Below are 20078 nucleotides of genomic sequence, written 5' to 3'. Positions count from 1 at the left end.
ATTCAACTTGTCATGAGTACCCGGCTTAGGCTTCAGCTATACTCCTTCAAACAACCCTTCCCCACTATGCTTCTCTGAAGATTCCTTCCAACTGTGTTATTTCTCAGCCTTGCTAGCCACCCTCTCCCCCAACAAAAACTCTAGTCATCTTAACCCCTATTCCAAAGAATGTTCATTTCTTTTCATTAATCTCATGTTATATTTGTAACAATTTAGAAATCATAGGACTTGAAGTTCTGATAAAAAAGAATGATGTGTGAGCTTGCTTTCTTTCCCTGCTAGTTGGATTGTGATTCTAAAGGCTTGGGGAGGATATTTATAAAGTTCACTAGCAGAGAATGAGTATTTTCAAACTTCTTGGTGATACATGATTTATGAAGCAGACATTCAATTTCAAGATGTAAAATAACAGTGTAAGTCGGGGGAGGGCAGACCATCATCCTATAGGTATACATATTTTCCTATTTTGTCCTCAGTGAAGGATCTTATTTTAGAAAGTAAAATCAGAATCCCTATAAAGAGCACTGCAAATTTTCTTCCCTGTAAGAAACAATAAAATACTTTGTAAATAGAGGTAACTTCGTGAAGTAACAGATGTTTTATGTGAAGACATAAAACCGAACCTGAATATAATGAGAAGTGTGTGCTCGAGCAGTAAAAGTTGGAAGCTGGACACTCAGTGAGCTATAACCGTTCAATGCCAGTGTTTTTCTAAAAGGTAGTCTAGTCGGTCAGAGGTTTAACTGGCTCAGTGATCACCAAGTAGTATCCCAGCAGCCAAGAAAGGCTTTCCATTAGATAATGAATTATGAAATATGTCTCACACTGGAAAAACCAGTCATCTGCTGATGTCATGCTGATTCTAACCAATCCCAAACAAAGCCCCAGCCCTCCTCTGTTTGAGTGGTACCAATGTGTGAGTGTGCAAAGTAGTAGTACAGTATAAAACTTCAGAGTGCCAATACCATGAAGAGGAACTCTTCAGACAGCTCTTACCACATGATACAAGAGTCTGCTGGTGAAAGAGAGAGGACCGGAAAGGTAATGCTTTTTAACTCTTACTTAGGAGGTCTTGACACATGCAGCGTCAGAAAGGTTAGAAGGAATTTACTTACTGCATTTCCATGCACGTTGTTGATTTGTACCTTTTGATATGATTCAGGCAGGTTAATGAAGCTTTTAATAGTAGAGCATGCAAATAGATGGCATGTGTATACAGCCCACTCAGCACTTATATACAAGTACATATGCCACAGAGAAAGCTGTTTTTAAGAGCTACATTCACCAACAGTAAATTCAGGGAACGCACACACACTCACAGACAGAGGGGATCCAAATATTGATAAGCTGCCCTTATCTACATTTGGCTATTAAGACTCTCTGAGTTGTTTGGAGTCATTAAACTTTGAGTTTTATTTCAGACTCTCTTGTAAAATTTAACTGGACTACAACATGCTTTGGGTACTGTGTATGTGACGCCAAATATGGTAGATTATGTTAAGTTTTGGATTTCGAAGATGTTTTATTAACGGGTTATAATGCAGATGCCCCCTCCCCATTCTCTTTCACCATCCCCTCCAAAAAAAAAAAAAAAAAAATTAGACTCTTTAGGGAATGTCCACCAAGTCGTAAGAAGAAGAGCAGAGTAATTGATGTTCCTGGAGGAGAAATCCCAAACTGTGATAGATGGCTTGGAACAGACAAAGTCTTGCAAGTAATTGTTTTGGAAAAGGGGGACAGTGTGTCAGATTCAGAGAAGAATTGTTATCTGTGCAAACTGTAATTTTACCTTAATGCCACAATTTCTTCGCCCTCCTCCCCTTGCCCTCAGATCCTAGGCTTGTGGGAATGATACTTATTAACTTTTTCCACCCAGAGCGCATTGCTTAACCATAATACTCTGAGCACACTAGGTGTCAGATATAAGCTGACTGCATCTACAGAAACTGAGGGCTTATGTGTGGGAAAGAAACCGAGAGAGAAGGAAAGCTTTAACAGATGGACCTCTTAAAGATACTTCTGCATGATAAAAGCAATAAGACAGAAAATGAAAAAAGGGTGGGGGGGGAGAATAAAAAAAACTCAGAGAGGCATTGTTTAAAAATTCACATTTTTCTTTTTCTGTGAACATTGAAATCCGTGATGATTTCATCTGTGCTTTTCCTTTGAGGGGAAAAAGGATTCATCAAGGGGCCAGTCCAGGAACCCGTTGGTCCAGGACAGGGTAGGGGGCAGGCTGAAAAAGTCTCACATGGCAGAGGAAATCATTGGCCAATATATTTTAGAGATTCTTTTCCCCTGGGACCAGTTATCCAAGCCCTATAGGAGTCCACTGTTTGTAGGAAATGATGTGGGAAAGGCCAAATGAACTTTGCACTTTATCTGTGAAGTCGGGGCAGGAGGTGGTAGGCTGTAATTTGTGAATCTGTGAGTGTGAGTGTGTGTGTGTGCGCGCGCGCGTGCAGGGCAGAAGGGGGCGGCGGCTAGGGAGAAGGGAGAGAGTTTCAGGTGACAGGAGCAGGTAGAATATTGCCCATGCATCCTTCAGTGCCCGACTGCATTTTGCAGTTGGGAAAAGTAGAGTGTCTGAGATGACCCCAAACAGAAGTTCTACTCCGTTCCCCTCAGATCCCCTGCCAGAGCTTGTGACCCTGAACATTTAAATATGAATGAATGGGAAGCCAGCAACCTCCGGGACTCCCTGTGGCCCGGCCCCGCTGACCGGCCCCGGCGGCTCCCGGCCACTCTGCCCCGACCCCCGCCCCCCACTACCTGTCCGCCCACCTCCCAGAAGCCCCGCCTCCCGAGGCCGGGCGGGGGGTCACCTAGAGCTGCGGCCACGTAGGGGTGGAGGGCCCTGGGGGCAGACCGTTTCAACTTAGTCATCCCAGGAGATTGGGACAGTGCCTCCCAGTGGGGTTTTCTTTCCCCTCCAAAAGAGGAAGAAGGTGAAGCAAGGAGACTGGGCAGAGACAGAAAAAAAAAAAAAAAAAAAAGGGGGAAGCAGAACAAAATTAGGAGGATTTCTTTCAGAAGGGAAAGTAGAACTCCCGAGAATGGTGATATCTGAAGAGAGGTGTGTGTGAGGGAACAGTGAGCAGAAGGAAAGCAGCCTGTCAGAAAACGGGCTGTCCCTCCCCTTCCTAATCACAGCCTCTACTCACAGACAAACTCCCTCCCTCGCCCATTCACGCACTCACTTAGGACCAATCGTTCTCTCTCTCCTCTCTCTCTCTCTCCCTCTCTCTCTCTCTCTCTCCCTCTCTCCCCCTCTCTCTCCCTGTCTCTCTCTCCCTGTCTCTCCCTCCCTCCCTCCCTCTCTCTCCCTCTCCCCCTTCTCTCCTCTCTCTCCCTTTCTCCCTGTCTCTCTCCCTCCCATCCTCTCTCTGTCTCTGTCTGTCTCCCCCCCCACCCTGTCTCTCCCTCCCTCCCTCTCTCCCTCCCTCCCTCCCTCCCTCCTTCTCTCTTACTCGGAGACAGTCAGAACTCTCCTCCCTGACAACCACAAACCTACAGCACTGACTGCCTTCAGAGAGGGAACCTGCAAACAAAACTTCACAGAAAACTTTTTGTTCTTGTTCCAGAGAATTTGCTGAAGAGGAGAAGGAAAAAAAAAAAAAAAAAAAAAAAAAAAAACCAAGAAAGGAAAAAAAAAAAACAAAAAAACCTGTGCGTGAGGGGGGAGGAAAAGCAGGGCCTTTTAAAAAAAGGCAATCACAACAACTTTTGCTGCCAGGATGCCCTTGCTTTGGCTGAGAGGATTTCTGTTGGCGAGTTGCTGGATTATAGTGAGGAGTTCCCCCACCCCAGGATCCGAGGGGCACGGCGCAGCCCCCGACTGCCCGTCCTGTGCGCTGGCCACCCTCCCAAAGGATGTACCCAACTCTCAGCCGGAGATGGTGGAGGCCGTCAAGAAGCACATTTTAAACATGCTGCACTTGAAGAAGAGACCCGAAGTCACCCAGCCGGTGCCCAAGGCGGCGCTTCTGAACGCTATCCGAAAGCTTCATGTGGGCAAAGTGGGGGAGAACGGGTACGTAGAGATAGAGGATGATATCGGCAGGAGGGCAGAAATGAATGAACTCATGGAGCAGACCTCGGAGATCATCACGTTCGCAGAAGCAGGTCGGTGCGGGGCATCTGGGGGTGGGGGCTGCGTGGCTCTGACCGTCCGGGGCGAACTTCTAGCCCCCAGCCGCGGGGCGCCGCCGGGGGCGGGGGGGGGGTGGTGGAGGTCATTCGGTATTGGGCACTGGTGGCGGCCGGAGGGGAGGCGGGGGGAGAGGACTTCACAGAAACGGAATTCTAGGTTGAGCCCTGGCTGGAGATGGCTCGCTCACACTTGCCGAACTCAGCTGGTCACCCCGGAGGAAGCTCCAAGGGCCAATCTGGAGCTGGAAGCCGGGCTGTGAGAGGCTCCCTCGCCCTGCCTCTGAAACCAGATCCCAGCAGCCCCGAGGAAAGCCCGGGCATTTTCGGGTACTGGGGGAGCCCAGGAGGCTTCCGGACCCCCCCATCCAAAGTTTTTATGGGGGGGAGGCGCGGAGTGTGGGGTCGGGGTGGACCGGCACAGATGAAGTCATTGTCTTAAAACAAACCTTCCCTTTAAAAGTCCAGTCAGGGGCCACACCAGAGAAGCAGGGCATACTTATTAGTGACAGTCCTTTTTACCTTCAGAAACTCTGTCTTCTAAGAGCACAGGCATCACATTCTAGGCAGTAAAGAGGTACTTTGGGGGACAGTTGACATTGAACCAGCAGTCACTTTTGGAACACTGACTTTTGCTCTCTCAAAAAAAAAAAAAAAAAAAAAAAGAGTTTTGTTCTCTGCAAAGTTACTAAGAGCTCTCTGCCAAGGAATGCAACCTTGACAAAGTGCTCTCAGATACTACACTGAACTCTCACTCAATCCTTAAGAGGAAGAACTTTAATAGATTCTAATCATTGGCTCAGGACCACACTAACCTGTTGCTGAATAGAAAAATACCTGTGAGGAGTGTGGCCATAGACCCGGAGCCAGGTTATTTTTACAGTTATGGGACACAGACCCTTCGCATGCTGCAAGCCCATGCACGCCCCCGGCACACAGATGTGTTAATGCCCTGTTACTTTCATGGTAATGCCAGCCTAAAGAATTGTATCCCTTGCCAGATCCATTTGAAAGGAATGCCATTGTTTTGTTTGGTGGAGCATATGGCCAGTGAAGTACGTGCAGGGACTCCCAGCATTTCTGTTTAAAAGTTTGCTGCAGCAGTATAAACAATTAAGGCAACACTCAGAATTTCCAATCCTGAAAACCTGTTGACTCAGATGTTCTGTTTTCAAGAAAACCATGCCAGACCTGGGCATCCTTTTGGGGGAGCAGATAGCCTGCTGGCTTCCTGGCTTCCCTGGTGAGAGAAGCCCTGATGTCCTACAAGCTTGCCGGCAGGACAGTGTCTCCCTCTCTCTCTCTCACCCCAGAAGCTTCTTTTCAAAGAAGGTCTTTCTTCCTCTAAGCTCTTTCTTGACGCAGCCCCCAAAGGACATGATCATTATGACTTTATCTTTTGAAGCTTCTTGAGCAAACAAAGTCAGGTTGGCGGTTTCACCTGGCCACTCGCCTTTCCTGATGGCAACGTAGGAAAGAAAGTGCTTGCTAACATTGAGTCCAGGGGAGGCGAGTGGGTTCCGGTGGTCTAGAGGTCTGTCTGCTCCCTGTGCAGACAAAGGGACCCTGTATAGGTTTTTATATACCAGTTACCACACATGATGGCTTTAATTGCAGGTCCTACTCAATTGGCCTTATCCGCGTCCGATGACTAAGTATACCTATGTCTGTGACCACTTTTAATATACACCTGATGTAAGCAACAGCCTCTCTTCCTGACCTAGCTGACTTGTCTAGCAAATCACGCTCTTGGCATTGAGAGGTTTTGCAGTGAAAGAATTTGACCTTTCACATTCTTTCTTACTTATGGCCTTCATCTTAGTGGCCGTCTTTTTCTCATTTATATGAAATCTTGTCATTTTTTTTTTTTTACTTTTCTGTTAGGTGTTTAGTTTAAAAGAAATTGAGTGACTTTTTTAAAAGGTGATTCATTTGACTCACACGTTGACTCCAGTTTAAGGTTTGTAATGGAAAACTCCTCCTGGTTGAGTTTACAACTTGACTTTGGGTGAGCTGCTGGAGTCACAGAAAAGGTTTATGACACACTTACTTATTTTTCTCCTCTGAGAAGTTTCACACTTCAACTTTGAGTTGATTTACTATGATTCCGCGGAATTAATGATTGCTATCTGGACAATCTACTTTCCAAGTGGAGTACCAGATGAGTATTTTGTAGCTGATTTTGCCAACCAGGAAAGAGCTTTATCCTCTGATTATACAAAAATGTCTTGTTGCTTTTGGAATAACCCAACCTTAATAATATTCAAACTATGTCAAATGTAAGAATTTGGAGAAGAGCGGAGGGTATTCATCTTTCTTTCCTCCCCAAACTATTTTGTACCACATGGAATCCAGTGAGTCACTGTCACCGAGTGCCATGCCACAGATGCATCGACATAGATGCATCTTTCAAACTTAAGATTCCCCAGTTGGGGGGATTCATGTTTAATTTTTGCCTCGACCCTTCTTGACGGTTAAATAAAGCCCATGCTGTGGCCCAGCAGCTGAGGGACTACAAAAAGTTCAAGTGTCTAGAACTCTCAGAACTGAGTTTGTCCCATTTGGGCTCAGGCGGAAGGTGCCCCATCTTTGTAAAGCTGATACGAGTTGTTATTAACTAAGTGGTGAGGAATAGCGCTCGGGCCTTCTGAAACTTCTCCCAACAAATAAAAATTATGCTTTTTAATGCATGTCACCCAAGATTGCTCACCAAGATTACAGCCGGACAGCTGGTACAGAATGCTACCTTAAGACCTTAAAGGAAAAGAAGGGCTAGATGGGGAGGGTCAAGTCAGGTCTCTGTAATTGTCAGTGGAGCTGCAACCAGCGGTCCTCTTGATGGTTCTATCTTATTTTATCTTGCTGTGATCCGTGACAATATCTGGTCAGTGTACAATAACAACATATCACTGAGTCTTCATATGCAGCCAGATGTATATGCCAATTATCGTCATCAACTTAGCAATCGATAGCACTTGTGGAAGAACAGATGGGGGCAGAAAGACAAATGAAGCTCCAGGAAATGGGAAATTGCTCACTAAAGCCCAGGTCTTGTTGAAAGTAACACATAAATCTCCCCCTCTTGGAGGATTCCGGTTACAGAAGAGTTGAATTAGAGATATAGACTTCCCAAGCAGGGGTCTAAGAAGGCTTGCTTGGATGACTGTTTTCCCCCCAGCCCAAGAAAGCCATCTCAAGGTGGAGGTGACTCCCACCGATTCCATGCCAGCCCAAGGAACTTTCCTGGCAATTTCCCCTCCCTGAAGGGTGCTTTTAGGGGTTACACACTTTCTTCTCTGAATAATGCGAAGCGGTCGGCCACAAGAGGGCGCATTCCAAAGACTTTTGCTCCTTAGCGGTTAATCTAGGGAAAGGCATTTTCAGCTCCTGGAAGCCCCATTCTGTAGCGTCCAAATCTTGGTGCTTATCAGTTGCCCCCTGCTTCCTCTTATCCTCCAGAAAAAGTTAGGATTTTATGGGATGGGAGAAACATGACTACCTGTGACACAGTAAATGTGACAGAGGAAAGGAAATGGGGATTCTAGTGATACATGTGTACATTCCGGAGCTCTATGGAAGACAGAGGAATGATAAATTTCAGAAGCAAACAAAGCAGAGCGTGGAGAAATGTGACCATGAATCATCAGCAGCACTGATCTGCTCACACATCTCTCCCTAAGACGGCTGGCTGCCTGGCTTTTACCAAAATGCCTTCCATCTCCCCTCATTTCGTTGCCTGGTTTGCCTGTCTTATCAATGCTTTTCACCAGCGACAAATGACAAGTGACTTCCAACAGGGAGGAAAGGGCCGTTTGCTGGCCGCCTTGTGAAAAATTGGGTACAGCTTCGGAGCTGGCGTTTGTCTCCGAGCTGAGTGTGGAGCCAAATGGGGGAGGAGAGACAAGGAGCGAGATGCCTGGTGGTTTGGGCCTGTGATGTAGGTGGGTCAGAGTTGGGGTGGGGGGACCCTCAGAGGGCAGAAAGTCCGCTTTCGAATTTGGAGAACTGGGAGTCATACCTTCCCAGGCACTTTTAGGGAAAACACGTATTTGTCTTGGCCCCTCTTCGGCTACAATATACTCGAGCATGAGCTGTAGATCAGAATTCCTCATACTCCACTGGTTCCTAGATCCAAAATCAAAAGTGCAAAAGTTCTCAGGAACTTTGGAAGAAGTCTCTGAAATTTCTGTGCGTTGAATCTTAAGAATTTTTTCTACTTCTTTTCGGAAACTAAGTCCTTGATCTCTCTCTCTCTCTCTCTCTCTCTCTCGATTTCACCATCATTGACATGGAAGACACCCGAATGTGGCCGAGCATTTAAAATTCAATAGCAGATCCTAAGAAAAAAAATATGAAGGCTAACAAAATCAGTCCAGATAATTTATGACCAGACTTGTAGTTCTGCCTGCTGCAGGCAAAACCCTGGGCTGCAGGTGAAGGGAGGCATAACCTCTAAGATCTCACCTGATGCCTTCTGCAGAAACCCCGGGAAACAGTTCAAATGCAAAGTTAGTGCTTCAGAGAACACACCTGCATACCTGGTCACCCTGCATGCTCCTACCATTGACCGCACCAAATCTAGGCACAGTGGAATCTGGGTGCAGAATGGAAAATTCAAGTAACAGCCGCATTTTACCACAAGGCTTTTCCCCCATGGCGAGTTAAAAATCCTCTATAAACAACAAGATCTTCCACATTCACATTAGAGACATAATTATTACCCGTATGTACAAGGGCATGCTTTAGGCAGGACCCTGGTGAGGAAAACAAAACGGAACACAAACGAAACACTGCGTGTGTGTTTGTGTGTGTGTGTTGCTTATTTTGTTGGAAATGTTCATACGCCCACAGATCTGAGGTGCAGGGCTTGAAGAAGAGCAGAATTTTGAGTCCTGGTGTGGGGGATGGGAACAGCAAGGGGCTTGGTTGCTTAACTCTTGGCAGGCCTGCTTTCGTGATTGAGTTATTAAAAAATTTGAAAAATTCTAAGAGCAAAGGAAAAAGGTGCTTTGGGGTATTCTTCCTTCCAGCTTCCGATCTTCCCTCTTTCCAAGCCCCCCCTGCCCGGCAACGTTTCAAAGGTCTTCCCTGTAAGGGGCCATTTTTATCCCTCCTACTCATTTTTATGCATCTTTCTCTCTCCCCTTGATTTTGTGTCCACCGGGCTCATAGAGGTTTAAGTGATGAAATATTATCACCCACATGGGCTTGCGTGGGACTTTCTTAGTGAATTACTCAGGCAGAGCAGGCTGTGATACAAGCCTTGCTCACGAGCCTCGGGAGGGAAAAAATAGCACAGAGGATGAAAAGAATATTATCAGAGAGTAGGTAATGAAAGGTTAGCAAAGCCAATAGCTATATCTAGGTAGATAGGTAATAATGCAGGAACCCAGTGCACACCTGTGTAAAGTACTGTACCTGCTCACAAAGCATTGTGGGAAGGCTTCCATTTCAGGATTTGATGCAGGAGCTAGTTAAGTCTAACCTGAAACTGATTAGTAATTGATCCTAAACACCTCAGCTTCAGGCAACCTCCTTCCATTTTTCAAATTGTTATGCGCAGAGATTTGAAGGCTGGAGCATCCTCACAGCATCGCTGTGGTATAACAATCTCTCTTAGGTAAAATACAGATAAAGGGAATAGAATCAAGTGACTCGTTCTATTTTTCATGCCTAAGAAATTTGAGGGTTGTAATATCTTTCTGAAACCTACAGCCCTGATAAATATTAATCATCTCAGCTTCTAGCTGTCTCATTCTCTCCACCCCCTTCTGCAATGAAAGCTAAATGTAAAAGGAAAAAAAAATATTGCACTGCTTAATAAGTCAAATACAATAGAACTTTTAAAATGTACCTGCATATAAGGTAGACATTAGGAAGACTTGCATCTCTCTCTTCCCCCTGGTCTCCTGAGCATTATGGCAACAGCATTTTCATGAAATTGGATCTGTTTTATTTTTTTTCCCCTGATAAAATATCATGCAATATACAAATAGCAGTTCCAGAAATGGACACCAGGAGAAGGAGGCGACAGCATGTCAATTAGCAGGGGGAAAATCCAAATGTCAGAAATATGGGGGAGAGATACAGCACGCAGGCAATGGATGCGAATACAGGGACAAGAGTGTTTCAAGCTCAGATAATTAAACCGATGCATAAGTCAGCGCTGTGCCTTCTCCACAATACGCCAGCGATGCCATACAGTTAATTATCAGCCAGGACCAGGTTGAAAGTCATTTTATGATGCCTCTCTGATCCTAATATAACAGCACCTGACAGATTGAGCCCCCTCTAATGAGTACTCTCTTTGTACGATCCTCTCTCAGGAACACTAAATCATTTGCTTCCAAGTACAGCTGCCTGTGAAGAAGGGTGGGGCTTTATCATGCCTTAGAAACCTGCTCTTGTGGAATGAGGGGCTGTCCTGTAGGCTGTTGCTGGAAGCAAGGGGCCTCAGCCCCCTTGGCCCTACAAAAGCAATTTGCATGTGCTGTCTCTCGCTCCTTGTGTCAAGTCGGCCAGTTAGCCCACCCTGACTCCCGCCCCCACCCCCAGCATCTGTAGACTGCTCTGGACTCTCTTCATGGAAAGTCCGACGTGGGCTGGTCCGCACTGCCCTCCGGACCCTCTCTTTACCCGAGGACCGTCTGCCTTCACCCCGGCCCCTCCTGCCAAGCCTGGGTAAAAGCCGAGAGGAGCCTGTGGGAATGAGTTACCTGAAACCCAGAGAGCTTTCCCATCCTGAGGACGAGTCAGATTCTCCAGTTTCACACACTTTCCTAGAGAAACAAAACACAACCTTGTGCCCTCTGGCTTCTCTAATTTAGCAGCTACTATCTCTCTGTCTTTACAGTGGCATCCTGCACAGTTTAAGGTTTCAGAAGCTGGCCTGCGTAGAGGCAGAAGGGAGAACAGCCGGTAGCTTGTTACTATTCTCCCCGGGGCAGGGCAGGAGGCGCCTGCACACTCGTCCGGGGGGCTTGGTAGCTTCGGGAAGGACCCTACCGCTTCAGATCTGCTGCAGAGTGTCTTTTTAAATTTAGATCATTAAGCTCTCCTTCCTGGAATCTTCTCTTTTGCTTCCCACCTCCACCACTCCCCCCCCCGCCAAAAAAAACCAGCAACAGAAAACCCACCAGGTTTTAGCAAAGGGGAATACTGCATTCACGTTTTGAAAAGAAATCATGCTCCCTAAAAAAAGACAGTCTCCCCTTCTTCTAACTGCTCTCTACTCTGGTGATCTAATTCTAAACCTAGCTTTATCATTCATTTTAACTCCTGCTGGAGACCCAAGGCTGGAGGAAAAGGACCCCACCCCACCCCCCACACCACCACCACCACCGAGCCCAGCCCAGCGTGCTAGCAAGTTTATACCAAGATGCCAGAGAATCTTTTGTATACATATGTAGCCTTTCCTAGCCCTGGCCTCAGTGAATTTACCACTATCAGAATCACAGTGTGCAGAGTGTGTTAAATTAAGAACAGAATCTACAGTGTGCAATGCACAGAAAAGCCTGCCTTCTGCTGCAGAGAACTTGAAACTGTGCCGAAAATTTATAGTACCGTAAACATCTCAGGGCTGAGAGTGATAAGTATGGCTGGATTTCCGTTCGCTATAGAAATCCAGGCAGGGAGACCCTCCTAGGGAGTTGCGAGTTCTAAGATGACCTTCCCTAACATTGTTCTCAGATTTGTGTACGGGATGCGCGCACACCGGACAGTCGTAAGCAGGTACACGTGTGCAGGAGGCGGTTGGGCAAAGAGGACATGTTTCATAGACCACCGAGTGGTGAAAGTGCCACCGAGGGAAGATGTTTCCTCAATCTGAGAATTCCAGTCCGGACACCTGCTCCTTACAGTAAACGTTGCTGCGTGTGTAGACATACAGGAGCTTATGGAAAAAGAGAAGGGAGCAGTTTAAGTTAGGCAAGAACTGAATGGTCTCTGAAGCCAACTGTCTCGCCAGTGTGGGGATTTCCTTTCCGTTAGTAGCAGTCGCTGTAATTGGGGCTCATTAAGCTGCATTCGGAAGGGAAGGAGGCAAAAACGGGGGATGCAGCAGTGGGAAGTGGGTCGCTTAATGTAACTTCACTGGATGCTAAAGATGTGATTGCCTCGTTCCTGGTAAACACTGGGCCATGACAGTGAATGAGATAGATAGGATCTCAGACTGGGGGCATCCGAAATCAGACTGACGGGGGTGGGGGGGCCAGGGGGGTCAGGAACTGAACCCTTATCAAGGGCAGCCACTGAGGGTGATGTGTTGGGAGCAGGAATATTCTCGGCCGGGGTCACCGCCTGGCGGTGAGAGAGTGTATGGGATGCACCTGACCTCGAACAAACACAATGTGGCTGCACCACAGAGCACGGGGCACTGGGAGAGAGCTGGGGTTGAAGGCGAAGCTGTGGAGGCTGGCTCGTTTCTGTTTTAAACCTGCTTAGTAGAGCAATGATTGGAGAGGGGCCTGGCTCCATGCTGGAGAGCCAAATGCAAGTAAAGGCTGTTGCAGCGACCTAGGAAAGAAAGGATGGAGGGGTGGGGCAGGTCGTGGCCAGGGAGGAGGAGGCTAGCTCGGTGGGCACTGACCCCACGTACTTACATGGGGGAGGGGAGTGTCTGTGTATTTCTGTGGGAATAGCGCCACTTCCACAACTTGCTAGAGCTCACAGTGGGTTTTCATCCGGTTTAGGCCAAGCCTGCGGTCGAGTGGGTCCAATGTCATTATGCCATTCCCATTTTATAGAAGATGAAACTGAGGTTAAGCAGTGAACAGACACAGACACCTGCCCCCCCCGCCCCGCCCCCCACCCCAGGCTCCCAGACACTGACTGAGATCTAGGCTCTCTTCTTTTTAGAGCCAGGAGCTGGACAGATTTTCTCCGGAAAGGGCCAGAGAGCAAACATTTTAAGCTTTGTGGGCCTGTCTCTGTCGTGGCTGTCCAACTCCATGATCTAATGCAAAAGTAGCCATAGATGACCTAGAAAGAAATGAGCATAACTGTTGTCCCATAAATCTTCATTTATGGGCACTGAAGTGTAAATTTCCTATAATTTTCACATGTCACAAAAATACTCTTTTTCCTCGACCATTTAAAAATGTCCACACTGCCTTGCCCTCCCACGGGCGGTAACTCGTGACCTCTGCTGCATATGGCCCGCGGCAGAGGCGCCCGCGTGCCTGAAACGAGTGGGTGGTGACCCCCGGCACAACTAACAAGTGTCCCTGCTCTCTCTCTTGTGCTGTGTTTCGTCCGCAGGCACCACCAGGAAAACGCTGCACTTTGAGATTTCCAAAGAAGGCAGTGACCTGTCGGTGGTGGAGCGGGCCGAAGTCTGGCTCTTCCTCAAAGTCCCCAAGGCCAACAGGACCAGGACCAAAGTCACCATCCAGCTCTTGCAGAAGCACCCCCAGGGCAACGTGGACGCAGGGGAGGAGGCCGAGGAGAGGGGCTTCACGAAGGAGAGGAACGAGGTGTTGATATCGGAAAAGGTGGTGGACGCGAGCAAGAGCACCTGGCACATCTTCCCGGTGTCCAGCAGCATCCAGCGGTTGCTGGACCAGGGCAAGAGCTCCCTGGACGTTCGGATTGCCTGTGAGCAGTGCCACGAGACGGGCGCCAGCCTGGTGCTCCTGGGCAAGAAGAAGAAGAAGGAGGAGGAGGGGGAAGGGAAGAAGAAGGACGGAGGAGACGGAGGGGCAGGGGGAGAGGAGGACAAGGAGCAGTCCCACAGACCTTTCCTCATGCTGCAGGCCCGCCAGTCTGAAGACCACCCCCATCGGCGGCGGCGGCGGGGCTTGGAGTGCGACGGCAAGGTCAACATCTGCTGTAAGAAACAGTTCTTTGTCAGTTTCAAGGACATTGGCTGGAATGACTGGATCATCGCTCCCTCCGGCTATCACGCCAACTACTGCGAGGGTGAGTGCCCAAGCCACATAGCAGGCACGTCGGGGTCCTCGCTCTCCTTTCACTCGACGGTCATCAACCACTACCGCATGCGGGGGCACAGCCCCTTCGCCAACCTCAAGTCGTGCTGTGTGCCCACCAAGCTGAGACCCATGTCCATGCTGTACTATGATGATGGGCAGAACATTATCAAGAAGGACATTCAGAACATGATAGTGGAGGAGTGTGGGTGCTCATAGAGCGCCCCGCCCAGGGGGGACGGGAGCCAGAGTTGTCCAGAGAAGACAGTGGCAAAATGAAGAAATGTTTAAGGTTTCTGAGTTAAACAAGCAGAAAAAAAAAAAAAATAGAAATTAAAAAAAATAAACTAAAAACAAAACCTGAAACAGATGAAGGAAGATGTGGAAAAATTCCTTAGCCAGGGCTCAGAGATGAAGCAGTGAACAAGACGGGAATTGGGAGGGAGAGGGAGAACAGCACCCCCTTCATTTCTTCTGATATCAAGGTGATGACATCAGTCGCTTACACGGGAGTATTGTCCCCTCCTTTTCATTCCCCTTTTCAGTGTGAGCCTCGAAGTCGACTTGTCTAGTCTGCAATAACGTGGGCTGGCACAACCCAAATAGCATCTAGAAAGCCATGAGTTTGAAAGAGCCAATTACAGGCGCTTTCCCACCCAGTTACCCAGGTCGTAAGGTATGTCTGTGTGACCCTCTCTCTGTGTATATCAGCCCGTGCGCACACGCACACACACACAGACACACACACACACACACACACGGAGGCATTTCCACACGACACATGCACACACATACTGGTAAGGGAACAATGGTGTGCAGGTGGTCACACTTCTTTTTCTGTACCAGTTTTGCAACAAAGCAGAACAGAACAAAAAACCAACCTAAAAACAAAACAAAACAAAACAAAAATTTGAGAACAAGAATGGGAAGAGAGCAAAATCAAGGAACAAAGAATACCAAGTTACATTTCGTTAAGGTGCTTATGACTTAGTACTATGCAACCTAATAGGTTTGAAACTGTTTACCTGAGAGAGAACAAAATGAGAGACTTTTTTGTATTGGAAGTAACCTGATTAATTTTTATTTTCTTCAAGGAGAGATACTTGAAAGGAATATGTTTGTCCATCTGTTGGATCCAAACATTTCTATATTTTGTAAATGTTGTTTTTTTTTTTATCGTTTACTATTTGCACTACAATGGTGTTTGACCTGTCTAATCCTTATTTAACAAGTATTTTCTTTGGGTGGGGGTGGGGGGGGTTTAAGAGCTGCACTTAATGTGAGCTATAAGAGAACTGCTACAGCACACAAAATAGCTATTTTTATTATTATAATTATAATTATTATTATTATTTTGTACCTTAAAAAATAGACACATACACCAAAGACATTTGTGTGAGCCTTTAAAACAGTCTGTCTGTGGTTGGTATCATTCACCATCAGTGAGTCAGGGGTTGGGATTCAAGGCGGAGGAGGGCGGATTGTGTTCAGGCTGAAAGGACCTGAGAAGTTTGGTTTTTGACTCCTTTGACATCCATGAAGCGGGACATTTCATACTGGAAGTACAGTAGCTGTACACTGTTAGCTATCCCAGAACACTACATGCTTGTCTGTGTATATGTACGTGGCCTGTGCATACGCATACCCGTGTGAATATATACACGGATCGCATCATGCCCATGCACATTTTAAGCACGTCAGGCTGTCATTTTGTAATGTTCTTAAAGCAATGAATGTTTGTGTGCAAAACACAGTATTTTTAAGAAGGATAGGCTATAGTTTTTGCTTTTCCTCCGAACTAGGTGGGCACATTTCAAAAAATGTGGATGGGAAGAAGCCTGGAAACTCCAGTGACTATTCAGCAAGACCCTCTTTCATTGTGCAGGGACCCAGCTCCTTCCTCTTTCTCGCCACCACCCCCCCCACCTCTATCCCACCAGGTATTCCCTGCAGGGAAAACAGGAAACTCATGTTCTTCAAGGTTCTAGGCTGATTTTTTTTGTGTGTTTTGTGACTTATATTTATTATCTATTGGAATCAATCTTAAATCGGAAAGCTTTTTCGGAAAGAAACAAAAAATTCATCTTTAGGCCAAAATAAGAGTTGGGTACTTTTTTTTTTTTTTTTTTTTTGATGATTAAGGCCTAATTCTGAGAACTATGGCTTGCTGGGCTAAATAATGTTGTTGTCACTAATTAAAAGATAAATAACTTGGGGGGAAGGTCTTAAGAGATTGAGAAGAAGAAAGAGAACTGCAGGGAGGCATCAGTGACAAAAATCCCTAATATTTTAATTTACAGCCAAAACTCTTGATATATAAGTTTGTATGTATTGACTCAGATGCAAAAAAGAAAAAAAAAAAACACTTTGTTTTATAAATATCAAAGTACATGCTTAAAGCTAAATTTCTACTAATTTATTCCACAATATTTAGCTTGCCTAGAATAGCTAATAAGTTATTCATTTATATGCTTTTAAAAATACAGAGCCTTATTTTTACTGACTTGTTTGAGGTTTGCAAAAATTGAAAAAAATACTAATAATTTGGAAAAATTGCATTCATTAGTATTTTGTAAAATACTGAAGCTTTCAGCCCTATGTCAATTCATAGATTTTTTTAAAAAAATTAGTTGTAGGAAAATAAAATAGTGAGAAACCAAACATTACTAAAGGTGGTTTAGCTCTTCTTGAAATATATATACTAAATTGGTGTACTATAACACTAGGCTGTATGTAGGCAAATTATTTTAATGTTGTTACTGGGTAGATATACTTACTACATCTTGAGGTCCACCCTTTCTTATGCAGAAATACAACATGTACTCCATGAGAGTGGACTCTACGTGTAAGAGGGAGAGTGTGCAAAGTTAGTACTTGCTTCCTCACTCTTAACCATTGACCAGGAGATTTCCTGGTCATTCAGGTGGGGAAGGTGGGCATGGTGAGGGAAGTTTCAAGGAGAGGGGGATGGCGATGTTCAACTTTAGAAATTTGCATGAAAAACTTAAAGGGCCTTTTGGACTGCTTCTTATTTGGTAGTGGCAGTAATAATGGAACCCATGAAAATAGCGTGGGGACCCAAGTCCTAGTTCACAGTGCACTAGCAGAGATGGCCAGGGCAGTGGGAAAAGCAGGATGCTCGAAAGACAGCTGATACCTGTTTGTGGCTCCCATTCATCTCAAGTGTGTGCGCCATCTTGTTTAAAAGAGTGCTCGACACAGTGGGGATAAGAAGGAGTTTGACTGGTGGCCATAGTGATTGGAAGCAGAGCAAAATGAAATTCCATATGATAATATTTTAATGGGATGTGTTAATTGAAATTAAATGATTAGGTTGTCAAACATCCCCAAACTTTGACATTATTTCATTAAATTTATGTGGCCTTGAACTAGAATTATAAATTGCTGCTATCTTTAATAATCTTGGAAGATATGCTGGTTTGTAAACAACCACACTTTTCATGTAGCAGCACGAGGCCAAAAGAAAAAGCTTTTAAATTCTACCATATTGGGTTCCTCACAGTAGGTTTTCCTTAAAACAGGGTGGCTCTATCTGATCTTAGCATCTCTCTACTCTTTCTCTAGGGCTGATCTCTAGGCTCTTAAAAACCTACTCATACCAATCTTAAAAGCTCTGAAAAGTATTTGACCCCAAGTATTTTTTAAGAATGATAAATATTTGGTAGTTTGGATTCTTTCTTTCTTTCTTTCTTTCTTTCTTTCTTTCTTTCTTTCTTTCTTTTCTTTCTTTCTTTCTTTCTTTCTTTTTCTTCTTTCTTCCTTCCTTTCTTTTTTCTTTCTCTTTCTTTCTTTCTTCCTTTCCTTCCTTCTTTCTTTTTATTTTTTTCAAAAAAAGCATGGCAAATTCCAGCACACTGAGTTGGGATTTTCTTGTCCCTAAAGACCAAACAATTTCATAGATATTTAAGATTGATTCCACACTTTGTTTTCAAGGAGAATGCCTGCATTCTCCTCTAAGGAAGAGCAAGTGAATTTTGTTTTTCACCCCCCATGGGATTGGACCTCAAGAAGTAACTTTAAAAAACAGAGAACACAAATGCCTCAGTTGTATTAAGTTTAGATTCAAATTATTATGTTCACTTGAAAAAAATTATTTCCTGGGGGCCTTTTGGCAACTTCCCTTTCAATGTAGAGAAGAACTTAGTCACCCTGAAACCCTACACAATAAATTGGAACTTGTAGATGTGGGCAGAAGGTTTGGGGGTGGACATTGTGTGTGTTTAAATTAAACCCTTTATCACTGAGAAGCTGTTGTATGGGTCAGAGAAAATGAATGCTTAGAAGCTGTTCACATCTTCAAGAGCAGAAGCAAACCACATGTCTCAGCTACATTATTTATTTTTTATGCATAAAGTGAATCATTTCTTCTGTATTAATTTCCAATGGGTTTTACCCTCTATTTAAATGCTTTGAAAAACAGTGCATTGACAATGGGTTGATATTTTTCTTTAAAAGAAAAATATAATTATGAAAGCCAAGATAATCTGAAGTCTGTTTTGTTTTAAAACTTTTTATGTTCTGTGGTTGATGTTGTTTGTTTGTTTGTTTTTATTTTTTTATTTTTATTATTATTTTTTTTTTGGCATACTACATGCAGTTCTTTAACCGACGTCTGTTTGGCTAATGTAATTAAAGTTGTTAATTTATATGAGTGCATTTCAACTATGTCAATGGTTTCTTAATATTTATTGTGTAGAAGTACTGGTAATTTTTTTATTTACAATATGTTTAAAGAGATAACAGTTTGATATGTTTTCATGTGTTTATAGCAGAAGTTATTTATTTCTATGGCATTCCAGCGGATATTTTGGTGTTTGCGAGGCATGCAGTCAATATTTTGTACAGTTAGCGGACAGTATTCAGCAACGCCTGATAGCTTCTTTGGCCTTATGTTAAATAAAAAACCTGTTTGGGATTTATTTTTTATTTTTATTTTTATTTTATGTCTTACTGGTTTTCCAAGATCAACTTTGCACACATATTGCTACACCCTTTGCTGGGTGATAATTTCGTTTCTCCTGTAATTATCGGGACGAGCATGAGAATACAGACTGAATGGGAGAGAGAGGACAAAAGCTGGGACGAGAGAACTCAGAGAGGAAAAGAATAAATATTGCTGTGGCAAGGCTTTGTAATAGGCTGCAGATGCTTGGACCAGCAATAGATGTATTTTATTCATTTTGTTAATTTCCCATTTCTCAAACTGTAGTGGCGAATAACGTGAAATAAAGTAATATTCCTTTCTTCCCTCCCTTCTTCTCTCATTCCCTCCCTCCTTCCCTTCTTCCCTCTCTCCTTCTCTCCTTCTTCTCTCCTTCTGTCCCTCCCCCCTTCTTCCTCCTTTCTTCCTCCTTTCCCTTCTGGCTAGAAAACTGGAATTACAGGGAGCAACTAGGGCTAGAAAAAGATATAACTTAGGAAAGAAAAGAACAGGGACCAACAGGACCAATAGGGCCTCACAGAAGTCTAGTCAAGGATGAACTGACTGATCTTTCTTCCTATAGGTTTTGCTGTAGTATCTGTGTCCATCTAAGGGCTTGTATGGAGGCAGTAACACTTGTAAATGCCCATGTGAACCAAGCAAGTCCCCATGTGACCACCCGCTAGATGTGTTCCCTTTTACAGATGAATCAGAGGCATCAAGTAACATTAATTGGAACGAAGATTCCAAGCCAGGTCTATATTCAAGTTTAAAGTTTATTATTATTATTATTTTGCTGCTCCATACTCCAATTTTGGTGTTAGATTCCTTATGTCCTGAGGGAAAAAAAAGGAGGGGGTAGGGTGGGGGTTGAGTGTTGAAGACACTTCTAACTTCTTACCACAGACACTTTATACCCACCAGAAAGTTTACTTATCTCCAAGTAAAATGCCAAGTTCATGTAAATTCATATGAAACCCTTTTTATTTGTTTTAGGTAGGAAAGTTACATTTCCTGAAAATTAAAAAATAAGAGTTGTTACAGTTTTGCTTTATATTTAC

At 44.7% G+C, this 20078-nt stretch overlaps 1 protein-coding gene across 1 annotated transcript; it reads left to right on the top strand.

Annotated features, from left to right (window-relative positions):
• Nucleotides 1-898: 898 nt before the first annotated feature.
• On the top strand, nt 899-19011 carry INHBA (inhibin subunit beta A). The gene is made up of 3 exons (XM_081800764.1): nt 899-1041; nt 3585-4125; nt 13408-19011. Exons 2-3 carry the CDS (start codon nt 3738-3740, stop codon nt 14292-14294), a joined length of 1275 nt encoding a protein of 424 aa, XP_081656890.1. The 5' UTR covers nt 899-1041; nt 3585-3737; the 3' UTR covers nt 14295-19011.
• The last annotated feature ends 1067 nt before the right edge of the window (nt 19012-20078 follow it).

This window comes from Leptonychotes weddellii, chromosome 12, assembly GCF_054177405.1.
Source record: "Leptonychotes weddellii isolate Sample4059 chromosome 12, ASM5417740v2, whole genome shotgun sequence".
Lineage (NCBI taxonomy): Eukaryota > Metazoa > Chordata > Mammalia > Carnivora > Phocidae > Leptonychotes > Leptonychotes weddellii.
This window is presented reverse-complemented; position numbering and strand designations above follow the sequence as displayed.